The 20,553-nt window shown below is 41.4% G+C and overlaps 1 protein-coding gene across 1 annotated transcript in view; it reads left to right on the top strand.

The window, feature by feature from the left end:
• The window catches only part of csmd2 (CUB and Sushi multiple domains 2), an 819,059-nt gene that overhangs the window by 326,801 nt on the left and 471,705 nt on the right, over positions 1 to 20,553 (top strand). Inside the window, exons 6-7 of the mRNA XM_061882497.1 lie at positions 16,383 to 16,495; positions 19,392 to 19,469. Coding sequence (XP_061738481.1) covers positions 16,383 to 16,495; positions 19,392 to 19,469 — 191 coding nt within the window. The remainder of the gene's footprint in view (positions 1 to 16,382; positions 16,496 to 19,391; positions 19,470 to 20,553) is intronic.

Here is a 20,553-nt window from a genome sequence, read left to right as displayed (position 1 = left end):
GTGGAAACTCCTTGTCGAAGACCTCTGCTCTAGATTTTATTTGTACCATAGACACAACTTAGGTCCATCAATGACAATACTTCGAATTCTCATTGGTGGACCTAAGTTGTAATGTATTGAATTCAAATCCTGGGCCAACAAAGCGTCATGGTTTCAGCACCTGTGGTGTACCAAACAGCATAGCTCAGTCCTTAGCCTCCTCCTATTAAGACATTCTGAGGCCAAGTCATGAATCTCACTGGCGGCGAGATCAATTGCTTAACAAGTGGCATTGGATTCTCTGCCGCCGTGCATTGAGACCCTTAGGTTTATGCTTCTGGCCCATCCCCGGTCTTTTGCATACTGCATGAAGAAGGTCTGTTACCCGGTTACGCAAATAAATCGATTTATTCCGACAGTGTTGTTCGCCTTTGATCTCCCACTGTATTCCCACTGGGTAAAGAAAAGACATGTTTTTCTGCGTCTTTAAGGTTCATGTCGATGGTCTCGGTATCCAATAAAAGGGGAGACTTTGATGGTGACTGCGGGTGTGGAAATTGTGTTTTTCTAAAATATATTATCGGTAGAGGAATGCAACAGGACTTGGACTGGGTTAGCCTTCAAACGGTTTGTCCTTTGTTTTATGAAATGGTTCTTGATCTTGGCTTGTTCGCTTGTTTTCCGACACTCTCCTACCCAGATGCTAGTAGTGTGCTACGGTATGTATGGGCTTTATTGTCGTTCAAGATTAGACAAACTTTGTAGAGGCTAACAGAAGAAGAACGCTGATGGGTCGCTACTTACGGCGTCCCGTAAAAGGTGGGAAAACGATAAAAACACAGGGGGAGGATGAGTTAAAAAAAAAAAAAAACTTTCAATGGGGAAGCGGCACAGACTGGGGAAGAAAAAAAAAACTTTATAGCCCACATACACGTATTGAATGAAGAGTCCATATGAGTAGAAACGGTATGGACGATTAGAGGACGGAACATCCGGAACATTTTATAGGAATCACTGCAAAGGTTCACCTGTAGCGAGCAAACTCGTTCGTGGAGGGGGGGGGGCACATGTTCGGTGGACCGCTCGTCTGTGCATTGGTTGGGTACGTCTCTGGCTGCTGACCTGTCTCTGCTCAGGATGGTCTCCTGTTAGCCCCACTATGGACTGGACTCTCACAATAATATGCCAGATCCACTCAACGTCCATTGCACCAGTCGCCCAGGAGGGGGGCCATCCCCCCACATCTGCGGTCCTCTCCAAAGTTTCGTTTTATCCCATTGAGTTCAGTTTTTCTTTGCCCAGGATGTCGTTGTGGCTTGTGCAGCCCACAACGGACTAGACTCTCACTATTATGTTAAATCCACTATGGACTGGACTCTCAATATTATGTTAGATCCACTATGGACTGGACTCTCACTATTATGTTAGATCCACTATGGACTGGACTATCACTATTATGTTAGAACCACTATGGACTGGACTCTCACTATTATTTTAGATCCACCATGGACTGGACTCTCACTATTCTGTTGGATCCACTATGGACTGGACTCTCACTCTATTATGTTGGATCCACTATGAACTGGTCTCTCAAAATGATCTTAGATCCACCATGGACTGAACTCTCACTATTTTATTAGATCAACTATGGACTGGACTCTCACACCATTCTGTTAGATCCACTATGGACGGGACTCTCACTTTTATGTTAGCTCCACTATGGACTGGACTCTCACACTATTATGTTAGATCCACTATGGACTGGACTCTCACTATTATATTAGAGCCACTATGGACTGAACTCTCACAGTATGTTGGATCCACTTCGGACTGGACTCTCACTCTATCATGCTGGATCCACTATGGACTGGACTCTCACTCTATCATGCTAGATCCACTACGGACTGGACTCTCACTATTATGTTAAATACAGTATGGACTGGACTCTCAATATTATCGTAGATCCACTATGGCCTGGACTCTTGCGCTTTTTCGTTAGATCCACCATGAACTGAACTCTCACTATTATGTTAGATCCACTATGGACTGGACTCTCACACTATTATGTTAAATCCACTATGGATTGGACCCTCACTATTATGTTTGATCCACTATGGACTGGACTCTCACTATTATGTTAGCTCCAATATGGACTGGACTCTCACTATTCTGTTAGATCCACTATGGACTGGACTCTCACTATTATTTTAGATCCACTATGGACTGGACTCTCACTATTCTGTTGGATCCACTATGGACTGGACTCTCACTCTATTATGTTGGATCCACTATGAACTGGTCTCTCAAAATGATCTTAGATCCACCATGGACTGAACTCTCACTATTTTATTAGATCAACTATGGACTGGACTCTCACACCATTCTGTTAGATCCACTATGGACTGGACTCTCACACTATTATGTTAGATCCACTATGGACTGGACTCTCACTATTATATTAGAGCCACTATGGACTGAACTCTCACAGTATGTTGGATCCACTTCGGACTGGACTCTCACTCTATCATGCTAGATCCACTATGGACTGGACTCTCACTCTATCATGCTAGATCCACTACGGACTGGACTCTCACTATTATGTTAAATACAGTATGGACTGGACTCTCAATATTATCGTAGATCCACTATGGACTGGACTCTCACGCTTTTTCGTTAGATCCACCATGAACTGAACTCTCACTATTATGTTAGATCCACTATGGACTGGACTCTCACACTATTATGTTAAATCCACCATGGATTGGACCCTCACTATTATGTTTGATCCACTATGGACTGGACTCTCACTATTATGTTAGCTCCAATATGGACTGGACTCTCACTATTCTGTTAGATCCACTATGGACTGGACTCTCACTATTCTGTTAGATCCACTATGGACTAGACTCTCACAGTATGTTGGATCCACTACGGACTGGACTCTCACACTATTATGTTAGATCCACTATGAACTGGACTCTCAATATTATGTTAGATCCAATATTTACTGGACTCTCACACTTTTTTGTTGGATCCACCATGGACTGAACTCTCACTATTATGTTAGATCCACTATGGACTGGACTCTCACTAATATGTTGGATCCACTATGGACTGGACTATCACTATTATGTTAGCTCCACTATGGACTGGACTCTCACACTATTGTGTTTGATCCACTATGGATTGGAGTCTCACACTATTATGTTAGATCCACTATGGACTGGACTCTCACTATTCTGTTGGATCCACTATGGACTGGACTCTCACAGTATGTTAGATCCACTATGGACTGGACTCTCATACTATGTTAAATCCACTATGGACTGGACTCTCACTAATATGTTAGATCCACTATGGACTGGACTCTCATACTATTATGTTAAATCCACTATGGACTGGACTCTCACTAATATGTTAGATCCACTATGGACTGGACTCTCACACTATTAGGTTAGATCCACTATGAACTGGACTCTCACACTATTGTGTTTGATCCACTATGGACTGGACTCACAAAATATCATGCTAGATCCACTCGACGTCCATTGCACCCGACGTCCATTGCGGTCCCCTCCAAGTTTTCTCATTGTCCCATCGGGTCGAGTTTTCCCTTGCCCTGATGTGGGATCTGAGCCGAGGATGTCGTTGTGGTTTGTGCAACCCTTTGAGACACTGGTGATTTCGGGCAACATGAGTAAACATTGATTGATTTAAAAGATGCCGTCATAGCACAAACGATAACACACCATTTCAGTGTCTTTGCTTGTGTGTTTTTTTTTTTTTAACTATTCACATATTTGCTGCCAGCAAAGAAAACTCTATCAATTCACTGCACCGTTTCCAAAGTTGCACGAGTCAAAGCGTAGGAAAATAATAGTGTCCGGAACTCACAGCAACTTCCTACGAATCAGCGCCCACGGCAGTTGACATTTGTTTTTGGTCCATTTCTTTAAAACAGGACCCCGTTTTGCAAAAACTGATCCAAGAGACGCTGGTTTTCAGGAGACTTGATGAAAGCATCGCATATCAAACACCATGGCAACACAAGTTGCAACCAAGTCTGCTGGGTTTTAATGTGCACCCCATGTTGGAAAACAGAATACATTGGAGTTTTTTAATTAGAGTCCAAGGTCTATGTTCTGTGAAGCCAGAACATTAGTTGGGGAAAAAGACGACGGGGTCCCCTTAGAAGATTTAACAAGATTCCCTGCTGGGACCGGAAGTCTTCCTTTAAATGATCAAGAAGGAACAGTACTGATGCACCAGGAGAGCGCTTTGAAACTGCCATGCCTGAGACTCTGCCCTCAGGGCCGCATTGAAGACCAAGGTCAAGGTTGATGGTTGTTATATCCTGAGGGACGGCAGTTTCCAGAACTGGAAGAAATATACCTCTGGCTCGGTTGTATCCGGAGTGTTCAAAGCCCGAAGGTCATAGCCACTCAGTTCCTCCACGCTGATTACCTCAGAGGCTTGTCGGGATGAGTGGAAAGGCGGTGTGTACTGTACATGTGGATTCAAACCGCCTGCCCGATAATCCTCATCGTTAAAATGCGGAAAGTTTAGTCCGGGCTTTAAAGTCACCGTGACCCTGACAGACCTGCATACAGAGCAGAGTCCTGATTGATTATCCCGAAGTGGCCACAATTACGCCGGAACGTCCCCGGACTTGACTCGGCGTGGAAACACCCACGTGTGAACACGAGCTGTGTTCATTAGACGCCATACGCCGATGCGTGCATGCCCCACAACGGCGATTTAACACGTTTGATCTCGCTGAGGAGAGAACCGAAACTCCGCCCGTTTGTCATTTCGCACACACTGGTGTCGGCCCTTGAATACAGAGCAGACGAGAAAGGTTTTGTTTTACAACCCCGTTTCCATATGAGTTGGGGAATTGTGTTAGATGTAAATATAAACGGAATACAATGATTTGCAAATCCTTTTCAACCCATGAATGCACTACAAAGACAAGATATTTGATGTTCAAACTCATAAACTTTTTTATTTTCTTTGCAAATAATAATTAACTTAGAATTTCATGGCTTCAACACGTGCCAAAGTAGTTGGGAAAGGGCATGTTCACCACTGTGTTACATCAGCTTTTCTTTTAACAACACTCAATAAACATTTGGGAACTGAGGAAACTAATTGTTTGAAGCTTTGAAAGTGGAATTCTTTCCCATTCTTGTTTTATGTAGAGCTTCAGTCGTTCAACAGTCCGGGGTCTCCGCTGTCGTATTTTACGCTTCATAATGTGCCACACATTTTCGAAGGGAGACAGGTCTGGACTGCAGGCGGGCAAGAAAGTACCCGCACTTTTTTTTTACGGAGCCACGCTGTTGTAACACGTGCTGAATATGGCTTGGCATTGTCTTGCTAGAATAAGCAGGGGCGTCCATGAAAAAGACGGCGCTTAGATGGCAGCATATGTTGTTCCAAAACCTGTATGTACCTTTCAGTATTAATGATGCCTTCACATATGTGTAAGTTACCCATGCCTTAGGCACTAATGCACCCCCATACCATCACAGATGTTGGCTTTTGAACTTTGCGTTGACAACAGTCTGAATGGTTCGCTTCCCCTTTGGTCCGGATGACACCATGTCAAATATTTCCAACACAATTTGAAATGTAGACTCATCAGACCACAGAAAACTTTTCCACTTTGCATCAATCCATCTTAGATGATCTCGGGCCCAGAGAAGCCGGCGGCGTTTCTGGATGTTGTTGATAAATGGCCTTCGCTTTGCATAGTAGAGCTTTAACTTGCACTTACAGATGTAGCGACCAACTGTATTTAGTGACAGTGGTTTTCTGAAGTGTTCCTGAGCCCATGTGGTGATATCCTTTAGAGATTGATGTCTGTTTATGATACGGTGCCGTCTGAGGGATCGAAGGTCACGGTCATTCAATGTTGGTTTTTGGCAATGCCGCTTACGTGGAGGGATTTCTCCAGATTCTCTGAACTTTTTGATGATATTATGGAACATAGATGTTGAAATCCCTAAATTTCTTGCAATTGCACTTTGAGAAACGTCGTTCTTAAACTGTTTGACTCTTTGCTCTCGCAGCTGTGGACAAAGGGGTGTACCTCGCCCCATCTTTTCTTGTGAAAGACGCAGAATTTTATGGGAAGCTGTTTTTATACCCAATCACGGCACCCACCTGTTCCAAATTAGCCTGCACACCTGTGGGATGTTCCAAATAAGTGTTTGATGAGCTTTCCTCAACTTTATCAGTATTTATTGCCACCTTTCTCGACTTCTTTGTCACGTATTGCTGGCATCAAATTCTAAAGTTATTGATTATTTGCAAAAAAAAAATGTTTATCAGTTTGAACATCAAATATGTTGTCTTTGTAGCATATTCAACTAAAAATGGGTTGAAAATGATTTGCAAATCATTCTTTTCCGTTTATATTTACATCTAACACAATTTCCCAACTCATATGGAAACGGGGTTCATATATATATATAATATATATATATACATATATATATATATATATATAGGGTTATTCATCAAGTTTGGTCTTTTTTTTTTACCCTGGTCTTAAATATACAGTCGTGATCAAAAGTTTACATACACTTGTAAAGAACATAATGTCATGGCTGTCTTGAGTTTCCAATCATTTTTACAACTCTTATTTTTTTGTGATAGAGTGATTGGAGCACATACTTGTTGGTCACAAAAAACCTTCATGAAGTTTGCTTCTTTTATGAATTTATTATGGCTCTACTGAAAATCTGCTGGGTCAAAAGTATACGTACAGCAATGTTAATATTTGCTGACATGTCCTTTGGCAAGTTTCACTGCAATAAGGCCCTTTTGGTAGCCATCCAAAAGCTTCCGCTTGAATTTTTGACCACTCCTCTTGAGAAAAGTGGTGCAGTTCAGCTAAATGTGTTGGTTTCCTGACATGGACTTGTTTCTTCAGCATTGTCCACACGTTTAAGTCAGGACTTTGGCAAGGCCATTCTGAAACCTTCATTCTAGCCTGATTTAGCCATTCCTTTACCACTTTGACGTGAAGTGAAGGGAATTATATTTATATAGCGCTTTTCTCTAGTGACTCAAAGCGCTTTACATTGTGAAACCCAATATATAAGTTACATTTGAACCAGTGTGGGTGGCACCGGGAGCAGGTGGGTAAAGTGTCTTGCCCAAGGACACAACGGCAGTGACTAGGATGGCAGAAGTGGGAATCGAACCTACAACTCCCAAGTTGCTGGCACGTGCACTCTACCAACCGAGCTATACCGCCCCTTTGTGTGTTTGGGGTCATTGTCCTGTTGGAACACCTAACTGTGCCCAAGACTTAACCTCCAGGTTGATGAGTTAAGCTTGTCCTGAACAATTTGGAGGTAATCCTTCTTTTTTCATTGTCTCATTTACTCTCTGTAAAGCACCAGTTTCATTGGCAGCAAAACAGGCCCATAGCGTAACACAAACACCACCATGCTTGACGGTAGGGATGGTGTTCCTGGGATTAAAGCCCTCACCTTTTCTCCTCCAAACATATTGCTGGGTATTGTGGCCAAACAGCTCCGTTTTTGTTTCATCTGACATCACATGGACAAAGATAAGAGGAGAGTTCTGTGGTCAGATTAAACAAAATTTGAGCTGTTTGGCCACAATACTCAGCAATATGTTTGGAGGAGAAAAAGTGAGGTCTTTTCTCCCAGGAACACCACACCTACAGTCAAGCATGGTGGTGGTAGTATTATGCTCTGGGCCTGTTTTGTTGCCAAGGAAACTGGTGCTTTAAAGGGGTGCATTATCGCAATTTCAAAAGGGTTAAAAACAATAAAAATAAGTTCCCAGTGGCTTGTTGTATTATTTGATGTTATTTCAAAATTTCCCGGTCCCCGAATATCCCTAAAAAAAGCTTTAAAGTGCTTGATTTTCGCTATTTGCGATGCGACTATCCATTTCCCTGTGACGTCATGCAGTGCTGCCAATGTAAACAAACAACGGTGAATACCACAGCAAGATATAGCGACATTAGCTCGGATTCAGACTCGGATGTCAGCGACTTAAGCGATTCAACAGATTACGCATGTATTGAAACGGATGGTTGGAGTATGAAAGTATTGAAGAAGAAACTGAAGCTATTGAGCGAATAGCTATTGACGCTGTTCATAGCTATAGCATGGCCGAATAGCTGCGTTAGCATCGCCGGTAAAATTTGTGGACCAAACAATCAGGAATTTCGCATCTCGTGACACTGGAGCAACTTAAATCCTTCGATTGGTAAGTGTTTTTTTCCCATTAAATGTGGGTGGAAGGAAACGTAATATAGTTGCAAATGCATCTGCAGGTTATCCATACATCTCTGTGTGGATTAGGGTAGCATGTTAGCATCGATTAGCTGGCAGTCAACATCGACAATACTTACCTTTGTGAATTCATTGACTTTATAGTTGCAAATGCATCTGCAGGTTATCCATACATCTCTGCCATGTCTGCCTTAGCACCGCCGGTAAATAGCATGTTAGCGTCGATTAGCGTAGCATGTTAGCATCGATTAGCTGGCAGTCAACATCAACAAAACTCACCTTTGTGAATTCGTTGACTTTATAGTTGCAAATGCATCTGCAGGTTATCCATACATCTCTGTGCCATGTCTGCCTTAGCACCGCCGGTAAATAACATGTTAGCGTCGATTAGCGTAGCATGTTAGCATAGATTAGCTGGCAGTCACGCCGCAACCAAATATGTCTGATTAGCACATAAGTCAACATCATCAAAACTCACCTTGTGATTTCATTGAATTTATCGTTGCAAATACATCTGCAGGTTATCCATACATCTCTGTGCCATGTCTGTCATCGCCGGTAAAATGTGGAGACACTCCGGCACATTCAATGGGGGTCTGGTGGAAGACACTTTTGCATCTTCGGGCCAGTGGTGCAACTTGAATCCCTCCCTGTTAGTGTTGTTACACCCTCCGACAACACACCGACGAGGCATGATGTCTCCAAGGTTCCAAAAAATAGTCGAAAAAACGGAAAATAACAGAGCTGAGACCCGGTGTGTACAATGTGTTGAAAATGAAAATGGTGGCTGTATTACCTCGGAGACGTCAAGTTCTGACGTCATCGCAAAAAGAGCGATAAACAGAAAGGCGTTTAATTCGCCAAAATTCACCCATTTAGAGTTCGGAAATCGTTTGAAAAAATATACGGTCTTTTTTCTGCACGATCAAGGTATATATTGACGCTTACATAGGTCTGGTGATAATGTTCCCCTTTAAATGGGACAATGAAAAACGAGGATTCCCTGCAAATTCTTCAGGACAAGCTATAATCATCAGCCCGGAGGTTGGGTCTTGGGCGCAGTTGGGTGTTCCAACAGGACAATACCCCAAAAACACCTCAAAAGTGGTAAAGGAATGGCTAAATCCGGCTAGAATTAAGTATTTAGAATGGCCTTCCCAGAGTCTTGACTTAAACGTTTGGCCTTCTGGTCCCGAAGACCTTTAGTGTTCAATCAATCAATCAATCAATCAATCAATGTTTATTTATATAGCCCCAAATCACAAATGTCTCAAAGGACTGCAGAAATCATTACGACTACGACATCCTCGGAAGAACCCACAAAAGGCCAAGGAAAACTCACACCCAGTGGGCAGGGAGAATTCACATCCAGTGGGACGCCAGTGACAATGCTGACTATGAAAAACCTTGGAGAGGACCTCAGATGTGGGCAACCCCCCCTGTAGGGGACCGAAAGCAATGGATGTCGAGCGGGTCTAACATGATACTGTGAAAGTTCAATCCATAGTGGCTCCAACACAGCCGCGAGAGTTCAGTTCAAAGGGGATCCAAGACAACAGCGAGAGTCCCGTCCACAGGAAACCATCCCAAGCGGAGGCGGATCAGCCACGTAGAGATGTCCCCAACCGATACAGGCGAGCGTTCCATACTGGGTCCCGACGAGCGGTCCATCCTGGGTCTCGACTCTGGACAGCCAGTACTTCATCCATGGTCATCTTTCTGGACCCCCTCCACAAGGGAGGGGGGAACATAGGGGAAAAAAACAAAGAAGCGGCAGATCAACTGGTCTAAAAAGGAGGTCTATTTAAAGGCTAGAGTATACAGATGAGTTTTAAGGTGAGACTTAAACGCTTCTACTGAGGTAGCATCTCCAACTGTTACCGGGAGGGCATTCCAGAGTACTGGAGCCCGAACGGAAAACGCTCTATAGCCCGCAGACTTTTTTTGGGCTCTAGGAATCACTAATAAGCCGGAGTCTTTTGAACGCAGATTTCTTGCTTTTTTGGTTTCACCAAAAAGTAGTAGATCAGGCCCTACAGATCACGTCACATCCTGGAATACCCTGCAGTTTCTTCCTCCGGTGCAAAACATCCACCCCTTTCACCTTGCCGTGGCCCAAAACACGTTCCGCCAGACGCAAAGTCATTAAAAAGTTGCGCTCTGGGCCCAAGCAAAGGAAACCTGATTTAGTGGCCCTCTATCGAGACAACAATAAAGTATTACGGGCAGGTGCGGAGGAACCATAGAACGGGCCACAACACCCTTCATAAGACCTCCGTCAGTCTGCTCCGCACTAAATGTGTCGCTCCCTGCGGTCCCCTCGCCTCTCCGACGTCTACCTGCTGTGAAATATGCAAGGGTTTTAATACGTAAGACTGAGGCGAGAGCTTTTTTAGGGCGGGCGTTTATAGTTGCGGCCAGATTTGGGTAAGCATGTTACAATTGGCGGTATATCACGCCGGCCTCATCAATTTTAGGAGGTGATTTGGCCGAGAGTGTCCCTTGTGTTAGTCGGTGTGTCCTAAGATAAAAGCCCAATGTTCCCCCAAATGACTTTAACAAGTGTGGAAGTGCCGGCTAAGCAAGGCCCCTCGTTAGCGTGCAGATCAAGGGACACATTAAAGTAGTGGTGTCCAAAGTGCGGCCCGGGGGCCATTTTCTAACATTTTAAAAATACGATTGAAAAAATGAAAAACATAAAGAGTGGTATAAAAGGGCAAACAGGTGAAATGTAACAAGAAAATGTTGCAATGTTTACTCTACTAACACAAAGTTGCCATGCAGGCTGTTTATTTCTTTAAAACATAATAATGAATCAAAATCAATGTCGTTATGAATTATTGACCTATTCAAGGCTCCAATAAAGTCACGTTAAATATTCCACTTTGAGATATTTTGGGGGGAAATTATGCATCCCCTATGGACTGGACTCTCACACTATTATGTTAGATCCACTTTGAACTGGACTCTCACACTTTTATGTTAGATTCATTATGGCCTGGACTCTCACTATTATGTTAGATCCACTATGGACTGGACTCTCACTATATTATACTAGATCCAGTATGGACTGGACTCTCAGTATTATGTTAGATCCACTATGGACTGGACTCTCACTATTATGTTAGATCCACCATGGACTGGACTCTCACTATATTATACTAGATCCAGTATGGACTGGACTCTCACTATTATGCTAGATCCACTTTGAACTGGACTCTCACACTATTATGTTAGATCCACTATGGACTGGACTCACACTATTATGATAGATCCACTATGGACTGGACTCTCACTCTTATGTTAAATCCACTATAGACTGGATTCACACTATTATGTTAGATTAACTACGGACTGGACTCTCACACTATTATGTTAGATCCACTATGGACTGGATTCTCACTATTATGTTAGATCCACTATGGACTGGACTGTGACTATATTATACTAAATCCACTATGGACTGGACTGTGACTATATTATACTAGATCCAATATGGACTGGACTCTCACTAATATGTCAGATCCACTATGGACTGGACTCTCACTATTATGCTGGATCCACTTTGAACTGGACTCTCACACTATTATGTTAGATCCACTATGGACTGGACTCTCACTACTTTGTTAGATCCACTATGGACTGGACTCTCACTATTATGTTAGATCCACTATGGACTGGACTGTGACTATATTATACTAGATCCAATATAGATCCACTATGGACTGGACTCTCACTATTATGCTAGATCCACTTTTAACTGGACTCTCACTATTATGTTAGATCCACTATGGACTGGATTCACACTATTATGTTAGATCCACTATGGACTGGACTGTGACTCTATTATACTAAATCCACTATGGACAGGACTGTGACTATATTATACTAAATCCACTATGGACTGGACTGTGACTATATTATACTAGATCCAATATGGACTGGACTCTCACTAATATGTCAGATCCACTATGGACTGGACTCTCACTATTATGCTAGATCCACTTTGAACTGGACTCTCACACTATTATGTTAGATCCACTACGGACTGGACTCTCACTATTTTTTTAGATCCACTATGGACTGGATTCACACTATTATGTTAGATCCACTAAGGACTGGACTCTCACTATTATGTTAGATCCACTATGGACTGGACTGTGACTGTATTATACTAGATCCAATATAGATCCACTATGGACTGGACTCTCACTATTATGCTAAATCCACTTTTAACTGGACTCTCACTATTATGTTAGATCCACTATGGACTGGATTCACACCATTATGTAAGATATACTATGGACTGGACTCTCACTATTATGCTAGATCCACTTTTGACTGGACTCTCACTATTATGTTAGATTCATTATGGACTGGACTCTCACTATTATGTTGGATCCACTATGGACTGGACTCTCACACTATTTTGTTAGATCCACTTTGAACTGGACTCTCACACTTTTATGTTAGATTCATTATGGACTGGACTCTCACTATTATGTTGGATCCACTATGGACTGGACTCTCACTATTATGTTAGATCCACTATGGACTGGACTCTCACTATTATGTTAGATCCACTATGGACTGTACTCTCACTATTATGTTAGATCCACTATGTACTGGACTCTCACTATTATGTTAGATCCACTATGGACTGGACTCTCACACTATTACTGTATGTTAGATCCACTATGCACTGGACTCTCACAATTATGTTAGATCCCCTACGGACTCGAATCCCACTGTTATGTTAGATCCCCTATGGACTGGACTCTCACACAATTATGTTAGATCCACTATGGACTGGACTCTCACACTTCTACTGTATGTTGGATCCACTATGGACTGGACTCTCACACTATTATGTTAGATCCACTATGGACTGGACTCTCACACAATTATATTAGAGCCACTATGGACTCGGCTCTCACTGTTATGTTTGATCCACTATGGACTGGACTTTCACTATTATGTTAGTTCCACTATGGACTGGACTCTCACTATTATGTTGGATCCACTATGGACTGGACTCTCATACTTCTACTGTATGTTGGATCCACTATGGACTGGACTCTCACACTATTATGTTAGATCCACTATGGACTGGACTCTCACACAATTATGTTAGATCCACTATGGACTCGGCTCTCACTGTTTTGTTTGATCCACTATGGACTGGACTTTCACTATTATGTTAGTTCCACTATGGAATGGACTCTCACTATTATGTTAGATCCACTATGGACTGGACTCTCACTATTATGTTAGATCCACTGTGGACTGGACTCTTACTATTATGTTAGATCCACTATGGACTGGACTCTCACACAATTATGTTAGATCCACTATGGACTCGGCTCTCATTGTTATGTTTGATCCACTATGGACTGGACTTTCACTATTATGTTAGTTCCACTATGGAATGGACTCTCACTATTATGTTAGATCCACTATGGACTGGACTCTCACTATTATGTTAGATCCACTATGGACATGAACTAACTTGAATTAAGATATGTAAAAAAACACAACAAAAAAAAAAAAACAGGCACACATATCTAAGAAACAATAACTATGTAAAAGCGCTTTGAGAGAAAAATTGCAATATCAATTATAATGCACTGCACAAATTCACTTCACATTTTATTGGTGCTTCAGCTCTCATTGCGCTCAAATTTATCATAATTTCGCATTTCAAAGTGGAAGGCTTCTCCGAGAGGTTATCCAATTTGCGATTCAACCCGTCCCTGGCGACCGACAGCCTGAGGTACTCTTTGAACGGCTGCCATCGTCTTCGGAAGTTGCTGAAAGACCGGAGCAACGCTCGAGCCAAAGGACCTGAGTGGGTAAAAGTTTGCTCACCCCCTCATTAAAAAAAAATAAAAAATAAAATAAAATAGACAACATACTTTCTTGGGAGGAGAAACATGAAATTGAGTTTTGGCTGCATGTCAGTATTTGAGCAAGCGGGCTAGTTAGTAATGGGTTCTAAAAAAAAAAAAAAACTGTGATTTATTTTTTTAAGCTTTTCAAGTGGAATTCTTTCCCATTCTTGCTTGATGTACAGCTTAAGTTGTTCAACAGTCCGGGGTCTCCGTTGTGGTATTTTGCCACACATTTTAAATGGGAAACAGGTCTGGACTACAGGCAGGCCAGTCTAGTATCTGTACTCTTTTACTACAAAGCCACACTGTTGTAACACGTGGCTTGGCCATCGTCTTGTTGAAATAAGCAGGGGCGTCCATTATAAAAGAGCAAACAGATGAAATGTAACAAGAAAATGTTGCAATGTTTACTAACACAAAGTTGCCATGCAGGCGGTTTCTTTCTTTAAAACATAATAATGAATCAAAATCAATGTCATTATGAATTATTGACCTATTCAAGGCTCCAATTACGTCACATTAAATATTCCACTTAGAGATATTTCCGGGGAAAATTATGCATTTTTTGTGTTTGCCATGTAAAAATTTTTGTTTTTTAAAAGAGGGCAGAAAACGAACGAACAAAAAACGTAAACAACAATACAACTTATACCTAATGGATAGATCTGAAGATGATCTCGAGATTATTTTGTTAAAACTAAACAGTAAAAAAATATATATAATTTATATAATAATGAATTCAAATCAATGGTGTTATGAGTTATTGACCCTTTTAAGGCTCCAATTATTATATAATCTCAAATATTCCACTTAAAAATGTTATTGGGTGAAAATATTGACTATTTTGTGTTTTTTCCATAAAAACATTGTCATGTTTAAATAAGCAGGGGCGTCCATGATAACGTTGCTTGGATGGCAACATAGGTTTCTCCAAAACCTGTATGTACCTTTCAGCATTAATGATGTTGTCACGCCAAATTTCTTTCCCTCTACAAAAACCTTCCCCCCGGAAGGCATTTAGCGTGACAGCCCCTTTAATGCCTGAAGGACCCCAATGAGGGTGTGATAATACCAAGTTATATGACTCTTAAGGGTTACAGATACAAAATTAGTGAAGCAAAAATAGCTTGAAAGGTTAGCATGCTGGAATGCTAATATTTTTTCCTTACCGTTATTTTTCACCAATGACAATCAGCCAATTATAATGCTTTTAAAACAGGCAGCTGTGTGGGCTGCTTTAAGGTCCTTCCACCCTCATTGGGGTCCTTCAGGCATTAGAGGGTCTGTCACGCCAAATGTCTTCCGTGGGGAAGGTTTTTGTAGGGGGGAAGAAATTTGGCGCGACAGTTCCTTCACAGATGTCTAAATTACCCATGCCTTGGGCACTAAGATGCTGCCTTTTACACTTTGCGCCTATAACAATCCAGATGGTTCTTTTCCTCTTTGTTCCAGAAGACATGGCGTCCACAGTTTCAAAAACAATTTGCAATGTGGACTCGTCAGACCACAAAACACTTTTCCACTTTGCATCAGTCCATCTAAGATGAGCTCGGGCCCAGCGAAGCCGGCGGCGTTTCTGGGTGTTGTTGATAAACGGCTGTGGCTATGCATAATAGAGTTTTAACTTGCACCTACAGATCTAGCGACAAACTCTAGTCACTGACGGGGGTTATCCGAAGTGTTCCTGAGCCCATGTGGTGATATCCTTTACACACTGATGTCACTTTTTGATGCGGTATCACCTCAAGGATTGAATTTACGTAATATCATCGCTTAAGTGCAGTGATTTTTCCAGATTCTCTGAACTTTTTGATGATATTACAGACCGCAGATGGTGAAATCCCTAAATTCCTTGCAATACCTGGTTGAGAAATGTTGTTCTTAATCAATTTGTTGACAAAGTGGTGACCCTCGCCCCGTCCTTGTTTGTGTGTTTAATGAAGGCTGCTTTTATACCCAACCATGGCATCCACCTGTTCCCAATTAGCCCGTTCACCTGTGGGATGTTCCTAATAAGTGTTTGATGAGTGTTCCTCAACTTTCTCTGTCTTTTTTGCCACCTGTGCCAGCTTTTTTGAAACACGTTGCAGGCATCAAATTATAAATGAGCTCGTATTTGCACAAATAACAATGTTTTACAGTTTGAACGCTAAATACGATTTACACAACCTGCCAACTTCACTGGTTTTGGGGTTTTGTACTAATCCGAGGTCCTGGTCTGTGCTTGCAGGTTCACCGGCCCCAACCTGCCCTCCCCCATCATTAGCAGCAAAAACTGGCTCCGTCTGCACTTCACCTCAGACGGCAACCACAAGATGAAAGGTTTCAGCGCTCAGTACCAAGGTAAAGAACCAGGTGAAGCCTGTCAAAGGACCAGGATTGATTCTCTCAATAAGGGCCAAAAACCCTACTAAAAAAACCTCCATTTATGGAGGAAATCAAAAAGACGTAAAAAAAAACTTTCCTCCTTCGTGTTTGGCGAAGGTTCTCAACCTGTGAAGTCATGTCAAAAGAGAATTCGTCACATCAGACGGCGATTGCCGTCAAATCTGCTGAGCACAATCGCCTTCCCAGGGAAATAAAATGTTTAACGACCTGGGTTTTCATTTAGTTCCACTCTCAAGATGACAGCAAACGGAGAGGAAGGGCGGAGGGAAAGAAAGTGCGGCGTTGAATGACGAGATTTTTTATTGCTTTTAGCGCGAGTGAGCAAAGTCATGACGGCGGTGACGCACACGCACGACTATTTTTACCCCCGGAGAGACGGCTAATCAAGACGTTTCTTAGGCTGCGTTGATTCTTTTTTTGTTTGTTTTTTTGTTCCGATCATCCACGTCGATGGGCTTCTTTACACGCTCAAAGTATCAAATTATATTTACAATATGTGGTGTTAAAAAAAACAAAATAATAAAATAAAAAAACAGTCCATTTTAAGGAAAAATTCTATTGAATGAGCCGCCAGTTGTTTACCTTAAATGTATTTGTCCTTTTTTCTTACACTACTGCAGGGGCGTCAAACTCAAACACAGAGTGGGCCAAAATGTAAAACTGAACAAAGCCGCGGGCCAAGGTTGAACAAATTAACCTTTTAATAAGGACCCAAACAAGTTTTGCATTGAATATTAAACAAGCAAGGCTTATATAACTTTATAGTCACATGCATTATCTAGTTTCAAATCATAATAAACATCAATGGCATATAAAATAAAATTCAAATAAAAATTGGGGTTGCTGGGTTTGGTGGTAGCGGGGATGTATATTGTAGAGTTAGTGCTGCAAGGGGTTATGGGTATTTCTTCTGTTGAGTTTATGTTGTGCTACGGTGCGGATGTTCTCCCGAAATGTGTTTGTCATTCTTGTTTGGTATGGGTTCACAGTGTGGTTTAGCAGTGTTAAAGTTGTTTATACGGCCACCCTCAGTGTGACCCTTATGGCTGTTGACCAAGTATGGCTTGCATTCACTTGTGTGTGTTAAAGCCTCATATATTATGTGACTGGGCCGGCACGTTGTTTGTATGGCGGGAAAGCGGACGTGACGACAGGCTGTAGAGGACGCTAAAGGCAGTGCCTTCAAGGCACGCCCCCAGTACTGTTGTCCGGGTGGAAATCGGGAGAAATTCGGAAGAATGGTTACCCCGGGAGATTTTCGGGAGGGGCACTGAACTTTGGGAGTCTCCCGGGAAAATTTTGAGGGTTGGCAAGTATGAGTATCAGCGGTGAATGCAGTGTTACAGAGGCATCGCCGCTGTATAATACCGGCGGGCCAGTTCTAATCTTAATTTGATATTACCTCAAGGGCCAAATGAAATTACACGAGGGCCAGAGTTTGACACCCATGCACTACTGCATTACTGTAAATTGAAAAAAAGTGCCACTTATTTTTACTGTAAAATTTTGCTAACTTACAGTAGCGGCAAATGTATATTCATACCGTCAAATCAAGGGTGGTGGTTTTTACAGTACATTCATATACATTGAACAATTTATGTTATATTATTGTATTGTTACTTTTTTTTTTAGTTTATACAGTAAAATTTGTATAGCCCGGAAATCTACAGTTGTTTTAATTGTGCATTACTGGAGTAAATATATATATATATATATATATATATATATATATATATATATATATATATATTTAGACAGCCACCGATTGTGCAAGTTCTCCCACTTAAAATGATGACAGAGGTCTGTAATTTTCATCATAGGTACACTTCAACTGTCAGAACCAGAATGTGAAAAAAAAATCCTGGAATTCACATTGTAGGAATTTTAAAGAATTTATTTGTAAATTATGTTGGAAAATAAGTATTTGGTCAACCATTCAAAGCTCTCACTGATGGAAGGAGGTTTTGGCTCAAAATCTCACGATACATAGCCCCATTCATTCTTTCCTTAACACGGATCAATCCTCCTGTCCCCTTAGCATAAAAACAGCCCCAAAGCATGATGTTTCCACCCCCATGCTTCACAGTAAAAATTGTATAGCCTTGAAATCTACAGTTGTTTTAATTGTGCATTACTGCAGTAAATATGTATATATATATATATATATATATTTAGACAGCCACCGATTGTGCAAGTTCTCCCTTTTAAAATGATGACAGAGGTCCGTAATTTTCATCACAGGTACACTTCAACTGTGAGAGACAGAATGTGAAAAAAAAATCCAGGAATTCACATTGTAGGAATTTTAAAGAATTTATTTGTAAATTATGGTGGAAAATGAGTATTTGGTCAACCATTCAAAGCTCTCACTGATGGAAGGAGGTTTTGGCTCAAAATCTCACGATAGGTGCCCCCATTCATTCTTTCCTTAACACGGATCAATCGTCCTGTCCCCTTAGCAGAAAAACAGCCCCAAAGCATGATGTTTCCACCCCCATGCTTCACAGTAGGTGTGGTGTTCTTGGGATGGTGTTCTTCCCCCAAACACGACAAGTTGAGTTTATACCAAAATGGATACATGGATGATACAGCAGAGGATTGGGAGAATGTCATGTGGTCAGATGAAACCAAAACAGAACGTTTTGGTATAAACTCAACCCGTTGTGTTTGGAGGAAGAAGAATATTGAGTTGCATATTAGTTATAATTTTAGCATAGCAGTGATCAAAAATCCCTCAAATCGTGGGACACCCAAAGATCTGCAGCCCTAATATATATATATATGTATGTATAATATATAGCAAAGGCTCCTTTTTTTATATATTTATGTTCTTGTGTTTTTTCCTCTCCAGTAAAGAAGATGACTGAGCTGAAGTCTCGAGGCGTGAAGATGCTGCCGAGCAAAGACAACTTCCACAAGATATCCGTGTGTAAGTCACTAAACTGAACTCATCACGAGAACAATATTTGACAGCATGAATCAAATGTTTACATTTATTTGAAATGAATGTAATCAAAATAAATGCACTTTTCTAAACCATCATTCTACTGTATAAGAAACTGTCAGGTCGTTATTTCAATGTTGACCTTCTGATAGGACAAGCGGTAGAAAATGGATGGGTGGATGGACTTCTTGATGGATAAACTTAGTTGCGGTGCGATGTCGCTGCATGCAGATCACACACCGTGTGCCGTTTTGCACAAAGTGGCACATTTAAATGTCAGTTAATGAAAAAAATAAATGAACAGGGTGCTTCATATGAAATTATACAGCAAACTTAATCCCAGCCCCTTCCTTTTCTGTCACTTATAACAATAAAATGGCAAATTCCCCTGACGTTGTCGCAGTAAGTCGTGGTCTATTGATTTGACCTGGGCCCATAATCCATTGTGCTGGACAATATATTGTCCCACTTACCGTGTTACTCTCAGCATTGTTTTTGAGAGTACTAACGTAATCATAATATCAATAATGCAAGTATTCCTTTCAAACGCAATACATTTTGATTCCTTATTAGCATGGTGCAACATTGTGATTGGAAGGTCAATCATTTTCTCATTATTCTAAATAAAACAAAGAAACGCATACGATTTACTCTCAATCCTTATCATTAAAATTTGCACTTCAGTGAAAAAAAATGGGTATTTATTTTTTTTAATTTTTGCGTGGCTATCACTTTGCGTCGTCTTACTTTCTGTTACCTTTCGGCCAGCAAGGACTTCCCTGTTGGCCTAACATAACCATAAATCATAATCATAATTAAAGATAAAAGTAATTTTTAATTTACTTTCCCTAAATATCTCAAATGTAATATTTTCCATCCATCCATCCATCCATTTTCCTACCGCTTATTCCCTTTGGTGTCGCGGGGGGCGCTGGTGCCTATCTCACCTACAATCGGGCAGAAGGCGGTGTTCACCCTGGACAAGTCGCCACCTCATGTGATGTTCTCTTCAAGTAAAATGTTTCTCTTTCCAGTGCTGTTGTTAGTTTTAGTTTTTATCCAATCAGAA

Source organism: Nerophis ophidion, linkage group LG21, assembly GCF_033978795.1.
Source record: "Nerophis ophidion isolate RoL-2023_Sa linkage group LG21, RoL_Noph_v1.0, whole genome shotgun sequence".
In the NCBI taxonomy this organism is placed as follows: Eukaryota; Metazoa; Chordata; class Actinopteri; order Syngnathiformes; family Syngnathidae; genus Nerophis; species Nerophis ophidion.
This window is presented reverse-complemented; position numbering and strand designations above follow the sequence as displayed.